The 20,049-nt window shown below is 33.7% G+C and overlaps 2 protein-coding genes across 6 annotated transcripts in view; both read right to left on the reverse strand.

Annotated features, from left to right (window-relative positions):
* Nucleotides 1–1,362: 1,362 nt before the first annotated feature.
* slc27a2b (solute carrier family 27 member 2b) lies at nucleotides 1,363–11,467 on the reverse strand. Its single transcript, XM_065292130.2, has 10 exons — nucleotides 10,911–11,467; nucleotides 7,913–8,122; nucleotides 7,634–7,792; nucleotides 5,228–5,352; nucleotides 4,902–5,096; nucleotides 3,856–3,946; nucleotides 3,568–3,766; nucleotides 3,353–3,450; nucleotides 3,137–3,267; nucleotides 1,363–2,132 (listed from the first exon to the last, which is right to left on the reverse strand). Exons 1-10 carry the CDS (start codon nucleotides 11,374–11,376, stop codon nucleotides 1,956–1,958), a joined length of 1,851 nt encoding a protein of 616 aa, XP_065148202.1. The 5' UTR covers nucleotides 11,377–11,467; the 3' UTR covers nucleotides 1,363–1,955.
* Nucleotides 11,468–17,606: 6,139 nt separating this feature from the next.
* Nucleotides 17,607–20,049, reverse strand: part of cep152 (centrosomal protein 152) — a 28,870-nt gene continuing 26,427 nt past the window's right edge. For 2 of the 5 annotated variants that reach the window (XM_065292127.2, XM_073813311.1), the window contains exons 25-28: nucleotides 19,794–19,952; nucleotides 19,227–19,383; nucleotides 19,037–19,143; nucleotides 17,607–18,952 (exon numbers count right to left, since the gene is read on the reverse strand). In XM_065292127.2, coding sequence (XP_065148199.1) covers nucleotides 18,192–18,952; nucleotides 19,037–19,143; nucleotides 19,227–19,383; nucleotides 19,794–19,952 — 1,184 coding nt within the window. In that variant the 3' untranslated portion in view covers nucleotides 17,607–18,191. The remainder of the gene's footprint in view (nucleotides 18,953–19,036; nucleotides 19,144–19,226; nucleotides 19,384–19,793; nucleotides 19,953–20,049) is intronic. The other 3 variants (XM_065292126.2, XM_065292128.2, XR_010545175.2) reach the window with 2 other exon arrangements.

Consider the following 20,049-nt stretch of genomic DNA (forward strand, 5'->3'; position numbering starts at 1 on the left):
ATTGCTGCTAATGTGAATGAAGCTAGAGGCGGAGCCGCGCTATCAAACCTCCGCCCAAACACTTGCGCGCCCAATTCAACCACACACCCTCTTTTTATAGCTAAAAAATGAAACTTATCACAAAAATGAACAATTGAACATATATATCAGCATGATAACAACAACCTTAAAACAGTGGTTCTCAAACTTTTTCGGCATGCAGCCCCGAAAATGTATGACATAAAACATTGCAAAAACAAAATTTGAATTAAACAAAACTTATTTAAAATGTAGAGCTGTTGGTTAGTAGCCCTATTTTTCTGAGGTTTGATTACACAGAATTCATGATAAATTAATGTATTTTTATAAGGTGTCATAAAACTGGGGCCCCCGGCACAATCCCAGGGCCACTGCCTTAAAAGACCAAAACCATCTTTTGGAAAATTTTATTTGAAATTTTAATTATTTTTTATTCAGAGCCCGTTCGTTTGCATGGAGAGGGCTGGGTTTATAACTTGTACTGCAGCCAGCCACCAGGGGGCGATCAAAGAGCCAGCGGCTTCACTTTTCAAGATGTATGAGGCACACCTGATTTAAATGGAATAATTAAAGTCTGCAAACAGTCACAAAACCAAGGTCTTCATGTGGTTATCAGCTATAAGGCACAATTTTTTGATTTTTGATATTTATACAAATAAACTTTTAAATACTATTGAAGATAGAAACGTGCATTATTACTTTAGGGATGGTCCCTAAATTCACAAACATCAACCGTGCAACTTTATTATTTATTAAGTCTATCGGCAATTAGCTACACTTGTGGTAAAGAAGACCCCAACTCATGTGCATCAGCAGTCCACTTCAAAATACACAAAATTTTTATGGACAGTTATTTACAAAATGACATTTGGATTATCATGTGAGAAAACGAGAAAACAACTTTTGTTATCTGGATATCATAAGAAATTAAGTCGTGATCACGAGAAATTAAGATCATGAGAAAACAAGCAAGCAAAAATAATAATAGTGCATTGCCTCTCTCGGCTTTCATAAAGTTATTTATATGAAACATTATTAAAGGCACAATATGTATGGCACAACAATAACAAGCAATGCTTTAATGTGATAATCTGATCGGTCTGCGCACACCGGATTAAGTCAAACACACCTATGATTTTTACCACAGTAAAAGCAGATAAATTGTGAATTTATCTGTTTAATTTAAATATACAGTGCACAAATATATATCACTGTGCTATTTTGATACTTTGAGATAAAATTTTACACATTGTGCCTTTACGTGAAAATATTAATAATTAGGTTGTGATTTATATAATTAAATACATTGCAATTTTAGATGAATAGCAAACACGAGAACACACATTATACACTTAAATGAACTGTATTTTATTAGGTATATTTTATTTATTTACTTTAATTTTTAATACAATTTGGCAATACTGTTGGCTACATTTGTACCACTCATACCAATAATTCTTGGTTGACCAGTGAAAATTAAACATATCTGAACACAACGACAAGTATTGAATATTAAGTATTTTAAAGTTGTGGTTGTGCAAAGTTGAAAATTTCTTCACAATTTGGCAACCCTCATCCTCCAATACAACCTTTGAGACATGAGCGAGTAGGAGGGTTTCTACTGAAGCCAATCATTTTACAGCAAACACTTGCGAAACAGTGTGACCACCACAGACCACTGTGTTCGCAGACCACAGGCCATTAAGAGAAAGTGTATCAGCGTCCTTAAAAGACTGACCATTACGTCATTCACAAAAGACGTGCCGTGTAAAAGTATTGCACTGCAAAAACAAAATATTTCTGAAATGTTTTTTCAACAATTTTTCCAACATTACAAACAATTACATTGGAATTTCCTTGGAATTTGAAACACTATGTGATACCTGAATGCACAGTTTATAGTCTTTTATATAACACAATTTATTAAAGCTTGCTTGTCACAATCTGAAGTCACCCTGCATAACTGACTCGTATATCTCCTGGGTCAGAGGTGTGTAGTTTTTCACAGTCTCATCTAATATAAATAAAGGGTCTTTGATCAGCGCAGGATCGAAGCTCTCCTCTACCAGCTTTACTTTGATATGTTTGTAGGTGCCAGTAACATCCAAGTCATTCTGCAAAAAAAAAAAAACTTTTTTCATCTATATATAATATAAATATATCAAAATTTTTAATAAATATAAATAAATAAATATAAAATATATCAAAATCTAAATATATATATATATATATATATATATATATATATATATATATATATATATATATATATATATATATATATATATATATATATATATATATATATATATATATATATATATATATATATATATATATATATATATATATATATATATATTAATCTATATATTAGAGCTGGGCATAGATTAATCTAGATTAATCTCAATAAAAGTAATTTTTTGCATAACATTATATATATATATAATATAAATATCAAAATTTTAAATAAATATAAATAAATAAATATAAAATATATCAAAATCTAAATATATATATATATAAAAATATTAGAGCTGGGCATAGATTAATCTAGATTAATCGCATACAAAATAAAAGTTTGTTTTTGCATAATATATGTGTGTGCACTGTGTATATATTAATACACACATACATGTATAAACTTATGAAAAATGTTATTTTATGTAATTGTTTTCATCTATATATAATATAAATATATAAAAAATTTAAATAAATAAATATAAAATATATCAAAATCTAAATATATATATATATATATATTAGAGCTGGGCATATATTAATCTAGATTAATCTCATACAAAATAAAAGTAATTTTTTGCATAACATATGAGTTGTGCTGTGTGTAATTATTATGTATATGTGAATACACACACATTCATGTATGTATTTAAGAAACATTTACATGTGTATATATATTTATTTATATTTTTATATATTCTAAATTATATATAAATAAAAATAAGATGTTTAAATAAAACATTTCTTAAATGTATAAATACATGCATGTGTGTGTATTTATATATACAAAATAATTACATATATTGTGTGCAAAAAAACCTTTTATTTTGTATACGATTAATCGTGATTAATCTTTTGACAGCCCTAATAACGTCACCTTGATCCGTATGAAACGTGGTCTTGCGTAAGAAGGAAGGTAAGTGATCACGTGACAAAAAAGTCCTTCGCTATCGAACTGTTGATCTTCCTTTAATTTGATGGCAGCCATTCCTGTCCTCCCCTCGTGCCCTTCAAAAGTAAATAAAAGATTTTTAGTGTCAGTAGAGTACATATCGATTAGTTTGTGCTTCGAAAGTACAATGTAGCATTTCACCTGGAACTGTTACACCGTATACGTTTGCCTGGTCGATGCATGTTACCATTGAGAGAATATCTGCCACTTCATTTGTGGACACATTTTCCCCTTTCCACCTGAACATATAGAAAGAAATCATTTCATTTCAATTAAAGCATTTTTTGATCATTTAATTTTTTTGTAATAATTCACTCTCACTGGAATTCTTTTAGGAATGTTAGGTGTATATTCACCTAAAAGTGTCGCCCACCCGATCCTGAAAGTAGATGAAGTTATCGGGGTCTATCCTGAACAGATCACCAGAATTGTAGTAAACATCTCCCTTCTCAAACACATCGAACAGTTTCTTCTTTTCTGTCTGCTTCTGATCTCCGGCATATCCAGCAAAAGGAGTCCTTAGGGTGATCCTTGACACCAGCAGACCTGTCTCACCTGCATATTAAAACATAGTTACATACATATCTATGTTATCTATGATATTTGAACTAAAAGGTTGAAGTGAAGTTAACAATATGACCTGCCTTTGGCAGCCTCCATGCAAAACCCATCAGCATTCCTTACAGGTTCCTCTCGCTCCTGGTCAAACTTAATCATGTTGTAAGGGGACACTTTCTGAAACAACATTACAAAACATGAACTGTGACTCTTTAATGACTTTTTGTGAATTTCAATCTCATGTTTTAGCCTTAAAGGAATAGTTCACCCAAAAATGTACAACAGTTGCCCGGCAGCATTTTTTTGTGATTTTCACAAGTTTTACAAAATGCCTTTGAGGAAAATTTTCTTTTAAAAATATATAAACATACAAATATATAAAATGAAAGAACAGACCCTGTTTTCAAACAAACATAAAAATAAACAAACAAAACGGAGAATAAAACGTTTCATCCTATCTATATTTTTTTTCTCTGCTTTTAAACTCTTAAATATGGGTATTTTTCTTAAAAAATATTTTTTTTAGAAAAAGCCGAAATAATAGCATTCTTGTGAAGGAATTTTGCGTCGTGACAAAAAGTGCAGTTACGAGATTCATAAGAACCAATGATCATAACGTTGAACCTGTGTGCTGCTATACACAACTTAAGGTTTTACTTAAGTTATTATTTAAATGCAATCTACAAATAAGCCCAAAATATGGAATGTTTCCCTCGCAAATGCTTCAAAAGATATTAACCAAGCATCTCATGATGGATGGGCTTTAACCATGTTCAATGCCATAATTAAGCTTGAAGAGCTAGCATATTTATATAGCTCTAAGGAGCGGTTTACATTTCACGTCTTTTGTTCGAACAAATACATTATTTTAATTTAGACATGCGACAAGCGTACAACGCTCCCAGTTGAAAACATTTGGAAAGCGTGTTGGAAAAAAAGAGGAATACGCTGTGGTTGCGTAAAAATGTGAATCGCCCCTTAATGTGTTTGGCTGATAAAAGGAATTCTTGTACACCTAGGATGGCATTAGGGTTGAGTCAATTATGGGCTAATTTTGATTTTGGGTGAACTATTCCTTTAACACTACTCAACACTGATTACTTGATTAATGTTTGTTATATTTATACAATACCTTGTGAACAACGTTCACTCTCCCGACTGACCCAATTTTTCCACCGTTGTTTACGAAACCGATGTTCCCCTCAGTCGCACCGTAAAATTCTTTGATGTCAATTTGACCGAATCTGCTCAAAAATATCCTCCAAACATCTGCCCTCATCCCGTTCCCAATAGCCATTCTAACATTGTGTACTTGATCGCTACAGCGCTTTAAAGGGCAAAGAAGATAATGAGATAATGCATAATTCATATTGTATGTACAACAGTAAGACCATAAGATACTGAAAGTAATGTGTATGTGGTGTCATAAAAATACAAATAAAAGTAAAGTGTGAATACCTTTGGCGTATTGCAGAGGTAACGCATTGTTTCTCCAATGTACTGAATCACTGTTATATTGTATTTCCTGCAGTCATCCCAAAACTGAGAGGAAGAAAACTTTCTCTTCAAAACCATAGTAGATCCTAAACAAAACAAAAGTGCCTTTGAGACAAAATATGTTAAATTATGGAATATATGTGGCAGTTAGATTCATCAGCATTTTTTATCAAGCTTTACTCTGCCAAAAATTATTTTCAAGTTAAAAAATTCTTAGTATTTATGTCTTGTTTTCAGTAAAAATATCTAAAAATTCTTAAATTAAGACTTTCTTGATGAGCAAAACGACCCAAAAATATAAAATGTAAGTGATTTTGTGCATAAAACAAGCAAAAAAATCTGCTAATGGGGTAAGGAAAAATATCTTGAATTTTTTTCTTAAACACTAAATTCAAGAAAAATTCAAGAAAAATCTGCTTAGCACATTGGCAGATTTTTTTGCTTGTTTTATGCACAAAATCACTTACATTTTATATTATTGGTCTAAAAACTAGACTTATTTTCTTGGGTCATTTTGCTCATCAAGAGCAAGCATCTTAATTTAAGAATTTTTAGATATTACTGAAAACAAGACATAAATACTATGATTTTTTTCTTGAAAATAATTTTTTGCAGTGTAGGTTCAGTAATTTCTCTTGAATGGCAATGTGAAGGGTTATTAATAGTCAGTAATTTAAATGCCTTATTTTCACAATTGTCACTTTAGTCATTTCATTGGTATTTCGCAAATGTCATTGCAAAATAAGTGCATGCAAGTTTTTTCAAAAACCTTTACTTCTAAAAAAAACATAGTAAAAACTGTTGCAAAATCACTAAGGATGCAACTAGAAACATTGCAAGTGTTGAATGTAAAATGTAAAAATTAAGAAACTGAGCCACACATTCTGTGATGCATGTCACTGCCACATTCGGGTTGTATTCAGGTCCAAGTACTCAGAAGGGAGACAAGTTTGAATGTGATCCATGGTCGTTTTACATGGCGTTTAGTGGATTCTGCTACAAAGGGTATTTCTGAATGGCCTGAGGCCAGGATTAAGTATTTAATAAGTCTATAATATGTGCCGAGAGGATTCAGTTAATATCATTATCTCATTGTTGATAGAGGTGGGGTTTAACGATAGGGCTATGCAAGTAATCGTTTTTGTGCACGGGTGCACATGCACAAGCTCTCGCATCTGTCCAAGTCCAAACACAAAGTAGTAATCTTTTATGTATTTGTCAGGTTTTATGCGTTTCAAGCGAGCTGAGGCAAACTATCCCTCACGTTTTAAATAAAATCAGCTGAATTGTGGCACCGCCAAAATAATCCGAATTTTTAACAAAATAATCAGGATTTTTAACAAAATAATCAGGATTAAGATTTTTACCAAAATTATTGGGATTAAGATTTTTACAAAAAAAAATTTTAATTATCGAAATTAAGTTTTTTGGTTAAACCAATAATAACCGGGATTAAGATTTTTACCAAAATAATCAGGATTAAGATTTTTACAAAAAAATAATCGGGATTATGATTTTTACAAAAAAAAAAATCAGGATTACGATTTTTACCAAAATAATCGGGATTATGATTTTTTTAAATAAATAAATAATCGGGAGTATGATTTTTTACCAAAATAATCGTGATTAAGATTTTTACCAAAATAATCGGGATTAAGATTTTTACCAAAATAATCAGGATTATGATTTTTAACAAAATAATCGGGATTATGATTTTTTTACCAAAATAATCGGAATTATGATTTTTTTAATCAAAATAATCAGGTTTACAATTTTTTACCCAAATAATCGGAATTATGATTTTTTTAACCAAAATAATCGGAATTAAGATTTTTTTACCAAAATAATCGGAATTAAGATTTTTTTACCAAAATAATCGGGATTATGATGTTTACAAAATAAACAAATAATCGGGATTATGACTTTTACCAAAATAATTAGAAATAAGATTTTTACCAAAATAATCGTGATTTTTTTAAAAACCAAAATAATCGGGATTAAGATTTTTACCGAAATAATCGGGATTAAGTTTTTTACCAAAATAATCAGGATTATGATTTTTAATAAAATAATCGGGATTATGATTTTTTTTTAACCAAAATAATCGGAATTATTATTTTTTATCAAAATAATCAGGTTTACAATTTTTTACCAAAATAATCGGAATTAAGATTTTTACCAAAATAATCGGGATTATGATGTTTACAAAATAAACAAATAATCAGGATTATGACTTTTACCAAAATAATTAGGAATACGTTTTTTTTTTATCAAAATAATCATGATTATTTTTTAACCAAAATAATCTGTATTATGATTTTTACCATAACTGAGCAGACCTAAATGACGATGTTACGTGTTACGTACCTCTCTCAATACATCCTGTGAATCCAATACCAAATGCAGCGCTGTGATATAGGGGAAGGTTGATGTACACAACATCTTCAGAAGTTGTCCCACAAAGTAACTGGAAGTAGGCTATTCCCCATAACCTCTGATGAGTTATCAAGCCTGCCTTTGGAAGGCCTGCATTGGACAGAATACATTAAATTCAATATCTTTATAATTTACTAAATAGTTTTTAGGCAGATTATTTGATATATTTCTCATGCTACCCTTACGGTATTATACCACTGAATCCAGTACCTGTCGTGCCTGACGTGTAGATGTACAGAGCTATGCTCCTTGAGGTGATGTTGGCTCTCAGGTCTGCAGGAATGGGCTCATCTGACGCTCGGTTGATTTTATCATTTAAACTCTGAATCCCGTCACAGTTAACACTGTCAGTCAGTATATAGACAGTGACTTCTTTCTCTCGAAGTATGGGCAGTACTTCTTCAACAGCGTCCTGCAGTTCTACAAGAAAAAAATATATCTCATGTATTTGTCAGATAGTGAATGCATATGGACAGTTCCATGCAAATGTTAACCTTATCATAAAGTAAAGTTTTTTACTTAGTTTTAATCTTAGATGATATTTGAGGGTTTAAATACCCATGCAAAGTCTCTGTTAAAGTATTTAAAGCACTTTTTTATTATTTTCTAAAAATTAAAGGTGCAATGTGTAAAATTTAGAAAGACTGGAAATAAAATTGAAATGAAAAACTGTCATTTGTTTTGGAATATTGTGGGATAAAAAATATTTTTTTTTAATTCATGTGCCCTCATAATCTTGAATCAAAAACGCAAATCTTCTAGTCTCCTCCAAACGATCTCTCTTTACTTACGGTCATATGGTATGGCAGGTGGACGGGGTCCGAGAAAAGATTGCAGCAAGTAGCAAATAGCAACATGACCCAACTTTAAACGATCCTATTTTCGATGGATGAATTTAAGTCCCGCCCTACCTTTTTAATTTCAGAAGCCCTTTCACTCGCATACACGTCTCCACTGGGAAAATAAGACAATCGCTACTTCCGTTTCATGGCGACTTTTCAGAATTGTCACTTCCATAACGGAGAAATGTCACATCCATAATGGCGTCTCTTTCTCATAAATGCACAAATAAAAGTTTAAATAAATAAAAATTTTATTTTCTTGAAGAGCCTTCTCCATTTGTTGGGTATTATTGCTTCTGTTTTGTGCATTTTAATTCACAGAATTCCTTCTCAGTATGTTGTCTCCCAATTATTCATAATGCATGCATGCTTCCCTCATCTAAAATAGAAAACATGAATATATAGACTGATATTATGTCAGGACTTTATCATCAGGGGTTTATGAAAATAGTAATAGATGATTCAATATACTATTTTAGTAATAAATGCATTCTCTGAGAAATTATATTACACGTTCTGACTGCAAATGTCACATTCATAACGCTGGAATTGCCTACACGGTATATAATGTATTCAAACAAACTCTACTTCTCTACTATTTCAGGAATGCTAAGACAGCACAAATTTGCAAAGCTCATTTGTTTGTCAGTATTACATTTTGCATATTCAACTAATGTTGTCACTCTGTACTTTATGCATTTGGTAGATGCATTTTAACCCCTAAAAGTACAGAGTACTGTGGGAGGGACACTGCATTATAGTAGAAGTTTTTATATAGAAGTTTTACAGAAAACAAACAGCAAACATGTCGCATATTTTTGGAAAGCTGAAATTCTTGTGGCTAAAAAAATGAGAAGTATATTTTATGACGGAGGAGCGCTTAGTTTGCAACACTTCGACCTCAGCACGCAGTAACATCATCACTCCTAACTACTTCCCCTCTCGTTCAAACATCTGTCAAAATTACTGTGATGTGCGAAGTGCTGCAAACTAAGTGCTCTTCCGCCATACAATATAGTTTTCATTTTTTATACACTTCACCACGTTTTATTTTGTGCCACCATACTTACTCATGTAACAGTCTTTAAATAGGGAAAACATGGAAGTGTTTGGTGGCTTCTAAATTCATCCCTGTTTGGATCCTAAGGAATGAATGGGGTTAGGCTAAATGCTAACACATTCAGGACACGCTGTACAAAGATTTAGTGCACGCATTGAAAAAAAATAGGTTGTATTAATTAACTAAGTTAAGGTAAGAACATAGTAAAATATTGAAAAACTGTGGTGTTTTTCTTTAATATTGACTCAGTAAGATCATGATGTCAAAGGTTGAAATCAATGTAAATCAAACTTTGATGCCTCTAATCTTTAGCCTGGATTTCACAGACAGGGTCACATGTGTAGAAATATAAACAAAATGTGTTATCACATTTATTTTAACTGAAGTGGTTAGGACCTGTTAGAAAAGCAACTAAGTGTTAAATACTGAGGGTCAAAAACTAATCTAGGCCAATGGTTGCTAAAGTAAAGATCAACAGGAATGTCTAAACTTGTCTAGACTAGTAGTGTGTGTATTACACAACTATATCGATTATCTTCCGACATCCCTGCTCAAATAAACAACATAAAACTGAGATTTAATGGAATTTTATAATAGTCTTGACGAGCTACTGGTAACGTGTTACGTTCTTTTGGTGGGATGTTACTTGACAGATAAAACAACCAATCAAACAACTTAAATCCCATGGGAATAAGTCCCAAACCACACTACACAAAGTTATTTTGTAATGTGTTCGATTGTAATAGAAACTATTAGACTTTGTATTGATTTTTATCAACAGGGTTGTTTACCATTTCCAGGCCTAGAGATTACCGTCACCAAAAGTTAAAACATGATGAGTTACACATACGCTGAATGAATCGCCTACTGAAAAACCAGCATAAGCTGGTTTTAGCCGGTCTCCCAGCTTGGTTTTAGCTGGTGTAGCAATCTGGTCTAGCTGTGTTTTGGTCACTTTTAAGTTGGACATTTGGAAGACCAGCTGACCCACCAGCTTTGCCAGGTTGGGAAAACCATCTTAAACCAGCTTATGCTGGTCTAAGCTGGATTTTTCAGTTTTCAGTAGGGTCTGGTTCTGTTACTGTAACTAGTTGTCAATTGACCAATAAGAGCTCATTGTAATGGTTTGTAATGGTTACCATTAAAACCATTATGTAATGGTGCTCTGGTTCCCATCTATAACAGCAGAACCCAACACATTTCCATTAAAACCAGTGCAACTCACATTAAAAGCATTAAATTCATCAGAACTTCAGAGACGGTTTCCGTTTTTTTTTTTTTTTTGAGGGATAAGAAGCTGAAGTACCTGCAGATGCGATCAAGACTTTGGCTCCGCTGCAGGAGAAACAATGCAGCAGTGATTTGGATCTGATGTTATAATTCAGAAGAGCAGCAGTACAACCGATCTTCATCAAAGCCAACCAGATCCACATATACATGGGTTCATTTCCCATCAGAAGAGCAACCGTATCTCCTTCGTGAAGATCTGCATGCGTTAACAAACTCCTTGCGATTCGGTTACTCCGTTTATCGGTCTCCTCATACGAGTGCGTCTCATCACCAAACCGAATAAAAACTTTGTCCGGGTGTTTGTGTACATGCGCCAGAAATCGGTCCACTAACGTATAGAAAGGTTTTGAGTTCCTGATTTTTGATATGGGATATCCTATAAGAAATATCCGATAGATTGACTGGAGGTCTTTGATGAAATATGGGTAGCGGTATCTTAAAGTAAACAAAAGTAAAACGGCACTTATAATAAACCAAAACATGATCCAACGTGATCGGATTTCTGTCAGATGTTGCTGTTGATTTCTGACAGGAGCAGATTAAAACGTCGAGTAGGAAGTGAAGAAGAAGAGGAGGTGCCTGTTGTAAACACACTAGTTAAAAAGTGCAGAAACTCAACTACCATATGGTCTCACCACCAGGGCTTGAGGTTTGCTCAGCAGCCACAGTGGCTAGTGGTTTTCCAAAGTTAATAGCCAAAAAGAAAAGAAATCGTATTGAAAATATGCATGGAAACAAATGCTGGCTTTCAATGAAAACTGCTCAGTTAAGACAAGTACATTATTTCATGTATGTATCGCTGCAGCCCGGAGACTGCAAGTGGGAGGAGCTTACGCCGCAAGTGGGAGGAGCTAATGCCGCAAGTAGGAGGAATTTCAGAAATGTGCAAGTAGGAGGAGTTTACGCCGCAAATGGGACGGCGGTGAATGAGAATGGCAGGAAGTAGCGACAGTAATGAAAATAAACGATCCAATATCACGTTCCTCATCATGGTCTGATTTCTTACAGCTTGTTATTATTGTGTGTGTCCAATACCACTCACTGTCAATGATGAGGTCACATTTTTACACCTTTTTTACACTTAAATGTAATCAGGCTGTAGGCCTTATTCAAGCACATTTCTGAAGCTCCATATTCTACAATATCAAGTAGGCCTAAATGAACATATTAAAATGTGATGCAACTGGACTTAGTTAAGTGAATGTGTAAATACATGAAAAACATGTGGCTAATGTAAAATAAAGTTACCATCCATCTTTACTGCATTATTTTTTTAAATAGCAGGCTAATGTTTTTCTGAATGTTTTTCTGAATGTGTTACACATATATGACATTTAAATTTTTCAATGAATAAAATCATGTACAAGTCACTCAGAATTGATTGCAAAAGTGTTTATTTTATTTTATTATTTTTAGTCTTTGTAAGGAAACTATATCAGCTCATTAGAACTGATCTGCATGCAGTCAAATCTGCAAAATCCAGGGTGGAAGGTTTTTGAATAAATGCCCTGGAGCTCACCTCGCTTTCCCTTCCCAGCATAACCTGATGGATACACAAAGCAAAATAACAACTAGGGTTTATGGTTGACAGTGAACATTTACAAACATTAGGAATAATTTCTCAGCTCTGTTGGTCAATTGAATGGTGTCCAGAACTTTTAAACTCCAAGGGATGACATAAGTAAATTAGATTTTTAGTTTTCCTTTAGACCAACAACTAGTTTATTCATCACCAATTTACACAAAAAGTACCAGGTGTGCAGCATTTGTACTCAAACCCAAACTCCAAACAAGTGGAGATTGAGTACATCTTCCAGAAGAGCTGTTTGTAGTGAGATGTCTGTTTTCCAGCATGTAACACCTGAGGTGAAAAAAAATCACATAACATTATCAATGATTTTCTTGTTATGCATTTTCTTTTTAATGTCAATATTTACTTTCTAGCCATAAGAAGTATGTTCTTCAGCAACGCTCCTGATAACTGAAAAGTTAGCACAGGCCGTTACATTTTTTTAAAAAGCACATTATATAACATTCAACTACCCTGAAGATAAAGCATGATGGAGGGTCATCATCTTTTAACAGCTCATCCTTAAAGAAAAATATAAGTGGATTAAAATTGTTCTATGATGCACATTTTAAATCATCATTGCAATTGATTATGCATACCTTGCTAAAAACAGAGGGCACAACTGGGGTTTGGTCTGCTGAAATGAAGTAAATTAAAATTAGCTGACCAATATTATAGTTACATAATTTGAAACCCAGCAAAGTATATGTATTTTGTTTTATATCAAAGTTCTTACTTTCATATGCAAGTTCAGTTTTTTTCTTCCCGTAGGTTTCAGGGAGTGCAGAGCATTCTTCTTCTTCTGAAAGAGAATTAGAATTAAAACGTGATAAAATTATCCATTAATTTTTTATTTGACAAAAAATATCAGCAAAATATAAAAAGCTGACAATACCAGCTACAACAGCTAATTTTCTCTTTCTCCCATGTCTTGTACAATTTGATTATCATGCAACAAAAACAAATAAAGTAAGAAATAGAACAAGTTCAATATCAAAAATTAATTAAATGCAAGGATGTATTACATTGATTACAAATTACAGTAAAGACTTTTGTAAATATAGAAAAAAATTGAATTAATGGTCCAAATCCAATCCTTAATTTATTTACCAATGAATACAACAACATTTGAATACAAAAACATTTCAAAATCTTGCCAACCCCTAATAGTATTAAGAACAGCTATTAAAGGAGTTTGATAGAGCAAGTAGTGTTTACACCTGCTGATTTTTATCATCACTGAAACACTTTGCTACTTCTTTTCACTCAAAGGGTCTGCAGAATATATTTTTACTGAAATAGTGTTATGAGCGAGTCACTAAATCATTCCGTTCCATGTCTTCCAAAAACAGTTTACAGACTGAACAAGATTTCTTCACTTCTTTAAGAGTTTCTTAAAACACCACGTTAAAAGTACACCTAATTTTTTCACACTTACTTAATTTTCAAGCAAGATGGGACACCACCATTTTCCTATGTTCTTCATGTTTAGCTGTGTACATAAAGTAATGAATTAGTACAATTTTCAATTATATTAAAATGCATATAGCTATAAAAATAAATACTTACTTCAGTGGAGTCAAACTTCTGTCCCAGAATAACATACAGTGCATTCTATAATATGCAAAGAGACACCAAAAAAAGTTAAATGGGTAACAGCAATTGATTACACCTCGATGTTCCTCATTTACAGTACGTACTTGCCATCAAGACAAACACTCCACAGTTATTTGAGAGCCTTTGTCTTGCATTGTCCTAGTAATGAAATCAAACACACCATAACTTATTAATTGATGTGATAAACACACAACAACTTGTAAATTAAGAACTTTATACATTACAGCAGAAGCTGTGAGTCATGTGGAACATCAAAAAATATCTTTCACTGATAAGTGAACCTAAAACACAATAACATGCGTTACACATTTATTTCACTGATTGTTATGAGTAATACATTTTATAAAATAATTATGATATTAAAACAAATGTTTCAATTACATTACATTACATTATGAATTACAAATGAAAAGTTTTAAAATAATTGCATGCATTGTACAATTAAATTAGGAGTTGTAACGTTATTGTAATATCAAATCCATTTATAAAACGTTTTAGACATTTACAATTTGAAAATCAATGCAGACCTAAAACGTACAAAAATTACACAGCCACAATACCTTATTATTATGGTCTTCAGAATCCATAATCTGGAGAGCAAATTGTAGAAATGGAATGCAGAAAAGATTTTGTCATCCACGTTACAGATTTTCTAATTTGTGTGCTAATAAAAAACTACAGAAATGTATCTGGATACACTTTACCCTTATCTTTTTTAATACATCAAGACTAAAAACAGCGTACAAACGGCATTATAAAATGGTCTTCTTCAGAACTTATAATGCTTTTTTACAAAACTAAAAACTGTACAGCAAGCTTACCCCTTCATTTCAACGACACGCTGACATGTGAAAGCGGTTTTCTTCTTTGTTTTCTGATCGATCGCTACAAAACTTACACATTAGCGCCACCAACTGTGGAGCATAAACCAATAGCTGCTACAGGTGATATAAATAAACCAATCAAAATCCTCTGGAAGTTTGTACAGCCCACTTGCGGGTAAAGCTCCACCCACTTGCTGCTTACCCACCCATTTGCAGCTGGCTCCGACCTCCGTTTATACCCATCTCCATTATTTTATTGTCAACTTGTTTATGCAGAATTTATTTTATGAGCTTGATAGCGGAGTTTCGCGTTTGTGTTTGGGGGCACCTACCGGTTAATAAGGGTACTGCAACACTTAAGATTAGCGAGAGACTGCGGCTTCATGGTTTTAAAATATGTTTTAAATTAATTAAAGCTATTTTCGCCTTAGGTTACACAGTCTACCAATTAAACAGCACCTATTTCATTGTTAAAAAAACAATGTGTGGTTTATGGTTAAAAAACATTATTTTTGTAGCTCCAGATTTCACTCTCTTCCTGAAAGGCACGGAATTGAAAAGTTCAGTGTCACTGATTGGCCAGCTAATTTGTACGTTGTGATTGGTCTGAATACCTCTGATGTCAGGAAATGTGACGCTTCTTACCTCGAAGTAAACTGTTGCCTACAATCCGAGGCTGCGTCCGAAACCGCATACTGTATAGTAGGTACTGAAAAAGATGAAGTACCTACTTACTTGGCGTTAAAACAGTAGGTACTGGATAGTATGAATCCGGGTAGTATGAATGAGATTCGGACGTACTACATTCGCCATGTTGCTACATCACGTGACATACGTCGTCATCACGTCATGTCATTTCAGCGCGAAAACAGCCGCGTGCCTCTTCTTCTTCGTTGGATAACTCCTCGTCCGGGGCATCATGGGATAGTGAAGCGTCCATCGTATGCACACTGCAAAATCTAACCGGAAGTAGTAGGTCATCCGGGTACTTTTCGCATACTGTTTTTCGAATACTATGTATTCGGACATACTACTCGCCTCGCCTACTGCTTTTCGCGTACTATATAGTATGTAGTAGGCGGTTTCGGACGCAGCACGTGACTGCGTCCCAAACCGCAACTTCCATACTATGTAGTAGGTAAAGAGTACGAGGAGTAGTGCTTTGCGCCTATTATATAGTATGGAAGTATGCGGTTTGGGACGCAGGGCGTGTGTTTGTTGTAGTCCAGAAAAGAGATTTACTCACGTCATCGTTTACTTTGGGGTTTGTACCTTTTGCATATCATTAACATGTAGCCTACTAAATTCAGTGTTGGGAGTAACGCATTACAAGTAACGTGCATTACGTAATAGTATTACTTTTCTGAAGTAACGCGTAAAGTAACGCATTACTTTATAAATGTACACATTAATATTTAAGTTACTATTTTTAAAAAGTAATGCAAGTTACTTTTCAGTTTAATTAATTAGATGTTAAAAAACAATGTACTGCCTTAAACTGAACGTATTAACGTATAATTACACACTCTATGCATAAACAGTTTCAGTCAAAAATGGAGATGGCAGACCAGAGCTTGAAATTTTTGTAATGGAAACATGCAATTTCTGAATGCAGAACTTCTCAGTCATAAAAAAAGACAGGCAAAGTAAGAAAAAGTAACACAAAAGTAACTTAAAAGTAACGTAAGCATTACTTTCCATGAAAAGTAACTAAGTAACACAATTGGTTACTTTTTGGGGAGTAACTTAATATGAAGAGTTTCGTTGCAAAACGAGATAACTCCGTTTTTTTATTTTCAGAATTCTAATTTTTTGGTTGTGCAATTTCAATTAATATCAATTCAACTGCAGTTGTTTTTTTATTTAAACCTTCATAGCTTAAAAAATACAGCCAAGTAGCACTATAAAACAAAATAATAACATGATAACATAATAATAAACATGTTTTGACAAAAATGGTAAAAAATGGATTTATCTCGTTTTGCAACGAAACTCTTCATATTGTAATGCATTATTTTAATAATATATTAAGTAACTTTCCCCAACACTGGTACTAATACACACTTAAACACCAAAGGAAATGTAAAACCGTAAATTGGACCATTGGTGCTCTTTAAAATATTAAGATTAGAAAAATAAAATATTAGTGCTACAAGGATGACGTATTTTTGTTAGCAGGACACTGGTTCCCTCGACAAAAAGCCCATTAATTTTTCCCAAAGACTTTGGGATTATCACAAAAAAATGAAGATGTTTAACAAAAGTTTATGACACACGTTTTGATCATTTTCACAGCTAAAGACAACTTTTATGAATTTTTAAGTCTATTTTTTTATTTCTTGTAAACGCATTTAAATTTCAAAAAGTCTTCATCTGTGAAGATTAACTTGGACAAAATGTGTAAATGTAATCTGACAAAAATATGTCATCCTGTGGCACTCTATTAGCTCTGTACTGGGGGGGGCAGGGCCCCCTGTCCTCCAAACTTTGTTATTTGATAAATGATGGTAAGCACACAGTTAACGGTACCCATTGCCTTCTATAGTAAGAAAAACGAATACGATGGAAGTCAATGGGTACCGTCAACTGTGTGCTTACTATCATTTATCAAAATATCTTCTTGTGTGTTCAACAGAAGAAAGAAACTAATATAGGTTTATAACAAGATGAGTGTTTTCATTTTTAGGTGAACCTTTAACAGACCTTTGTGGATAAATTTAATCAAATCTGGCCATGAAGATATATTTCAAAAAACGTAGTTAAAGCACATTCATATACAGTATCAGTAATCAAAATGTTATTTTCTAACCAACTTTAATGGTTATAACAAAGTTTTCTAGTTATATAGTTTTAATAGTTCACCACCATTGCTGGTTTTGTACTTTGACTGGCTGTACAGAGGTTGTTTAAGTATATTTGTCCCCAAGTACCTTAAGTACTGACCACAGTGTTATCAGTTAAGTCTTGATTATAAAACGTTTTGTGATCTGTCAGTTAGTAAATGGTTAACTTTAATTATGGAGTTTATTCAATTGCAATTCTTTTGTGGTGCATATGCTAGACTTGGTTATTTAAACTAGTAACAGCAGTGTGAAAGCAGAATACTTAAACATGCAAGTTTAAGTTACGTTTTTATTAAATTAGAAATATAAATTCATGCACTGTCAGTAAAACTGCTAAAAAAAGCAGAAAAGACACTTTTGGCTCAAGTACAAAATGATTATCCGAGTGCAATAAATGCAAAGTTTACAAAGGCACTAAAACATAAAAGACATCAGTCACTAGTTTATTTCTGAAGCCGTGCCAATGGACTGTCGAACCCGCTGTCCTGCTGACGCACTTTAAGCTCTGAAAATAAACTCTTTGGACACAGTTTATGTACACCATCTTCGGATCCAGGGATTGGCTCCCTGTTTTTATTTGTTCTGCCGTCTATGAATGCATTGGGTTTAGAGTAAGACAGAGGTTGAATGATCTCTTTGTAAAGCGTTATATCGGAGTTATCACCAATGGAGCTTCCAAAGTCCAAACCAGCCAATGAAGGGCCGTTCATTAGGAATGGTTTCCCAGGCTCTGGATAAGATGATGTCAGGTGAATATTATTTACGAGGTTAGATCCAATACTGGTTAAACTCCAGTCACTCTGGCCGTCATCCCGAACAGGCGGTTCTTCAATCAGGAAGGGTTTTATAGCAGACTGATCCGATCTTCCCGACTCAAACCCCTCCAGGAACATCTCTCTGCTCTGCTTTCTCAAAGTAACATTAGAGGTCTTGACATTGTTGTTGTTATAAATACCATCATCACTGCTTAAACTACCCTGTGTGCGTTTCTGGTAACGTTGACCTATCATCTCCAGGTCTTTAGACCCACAGACCTTCCCAGACTTGAGGGAATCGTGATCAAAGCATTTAGATGTTGTTTTCACGCCTTTCTCACTTGGGTTGTATATTTTTTTGTCCTTTTTTCTAACGTGAGCTTCGGCTCCATGCGAGGCAGCACCCAGAATTTTAGCAGGCGAATCATTCGTTTTATCCTCAGATTCACCTGTACAAAAATAAGATATGTATATATTTTCAAACAATATTCTTAAAATATTATAATAATAATAATAAAAAGCAATGCTATTACCTTGAGAGTTCTGGGTCCGTAATACCTTGCGTTTGGCTACAGGGGTCTCCAAAACTTTGGCCATAGTTGCCAGCTTACTTGCCGCATTGATAATCTTCTTTTCTGCACTACAAGAGATGTTTAAACTTAGTTAAGTGTCTAGCAAACATATTCAGAATATAAAGAGGATATAAAGAAATCTCTTGTATACCCAGTAGTCTGGCATCCATCTTCCAGTAGCTCCTGTAAGCAGGTGAGGTAATACCTGCGCATCCTCCTGGCGGTGTCCTGCCTCTCTCTCTGGACCTCTGCCCTGATCAACTCTGCCGCTCGCTCTTTACTCTCCTGAAGGTACCGCAGCATATCACCTACAAAAACACACACACAAAAAAATGTAAGAAGTTAAATTAGATATTTAAGCAAATGTGTGCAATAAAATAACAATTTAAGGTTGTAAAATCTATTTACTGTAAATTATATTAAAATATATTTAATTCTTTCCCCGCCATTTACGAGTTATCTCGTCAATTAAGAGAAAACCCTTCCCTGCCAATGACGAGTTTATACGGCAATCCATATTTCCACTATTATCCACTAGGTGCCACTCTTACACAACTTATAAAGACCTGAAGCACTCACTGATTTCAAAACGTTTTGATCATCGTTCTTAATCTGTTCTCTAACAAAAGTCCTTAACAATGGACATATGCATCTCGGACGGCTTGAGGGCGAGTAAATCGTTTTTTGCTGAAATATCCCTTTAAGGTCCTGCACTCACCTCTGATCTTCTCCACAGCCTTCATGTATTGCTCCTTCATCTCCTCAAGACCCGCTTGAAGATTGTGACCGCTTGACTGTGCGTCTGAGGCTTGTTTAAGTTCATCCAGGGCTTTGAGATGAGTCTCCTGTTGTTTCTGCATAGCTTCCTCATGCTCGTCTGATTTGACATGATAAATTAAACAAAATATTTAAATACATGTGCGCTCAAACACATGATGGTCTATGATTCTGTGACAAAAAACGAGGGCTGCATA

This window comes from Paramisgurnus dabryanus, chromosome 23 (genome assembly GCF_030506205.2).
Source record: "Paramisgurnus dabryanus chromosome 23, PD_genome_1.1, whole genome shotgun sequence".
NCBI classification, from domain to species: Eukaryota; Metazoa; Chordata; class Actinopteri; order Cypriniformes; family Cobitidae; genus Paramisgurnus; species Paramisgurnus dabryanus.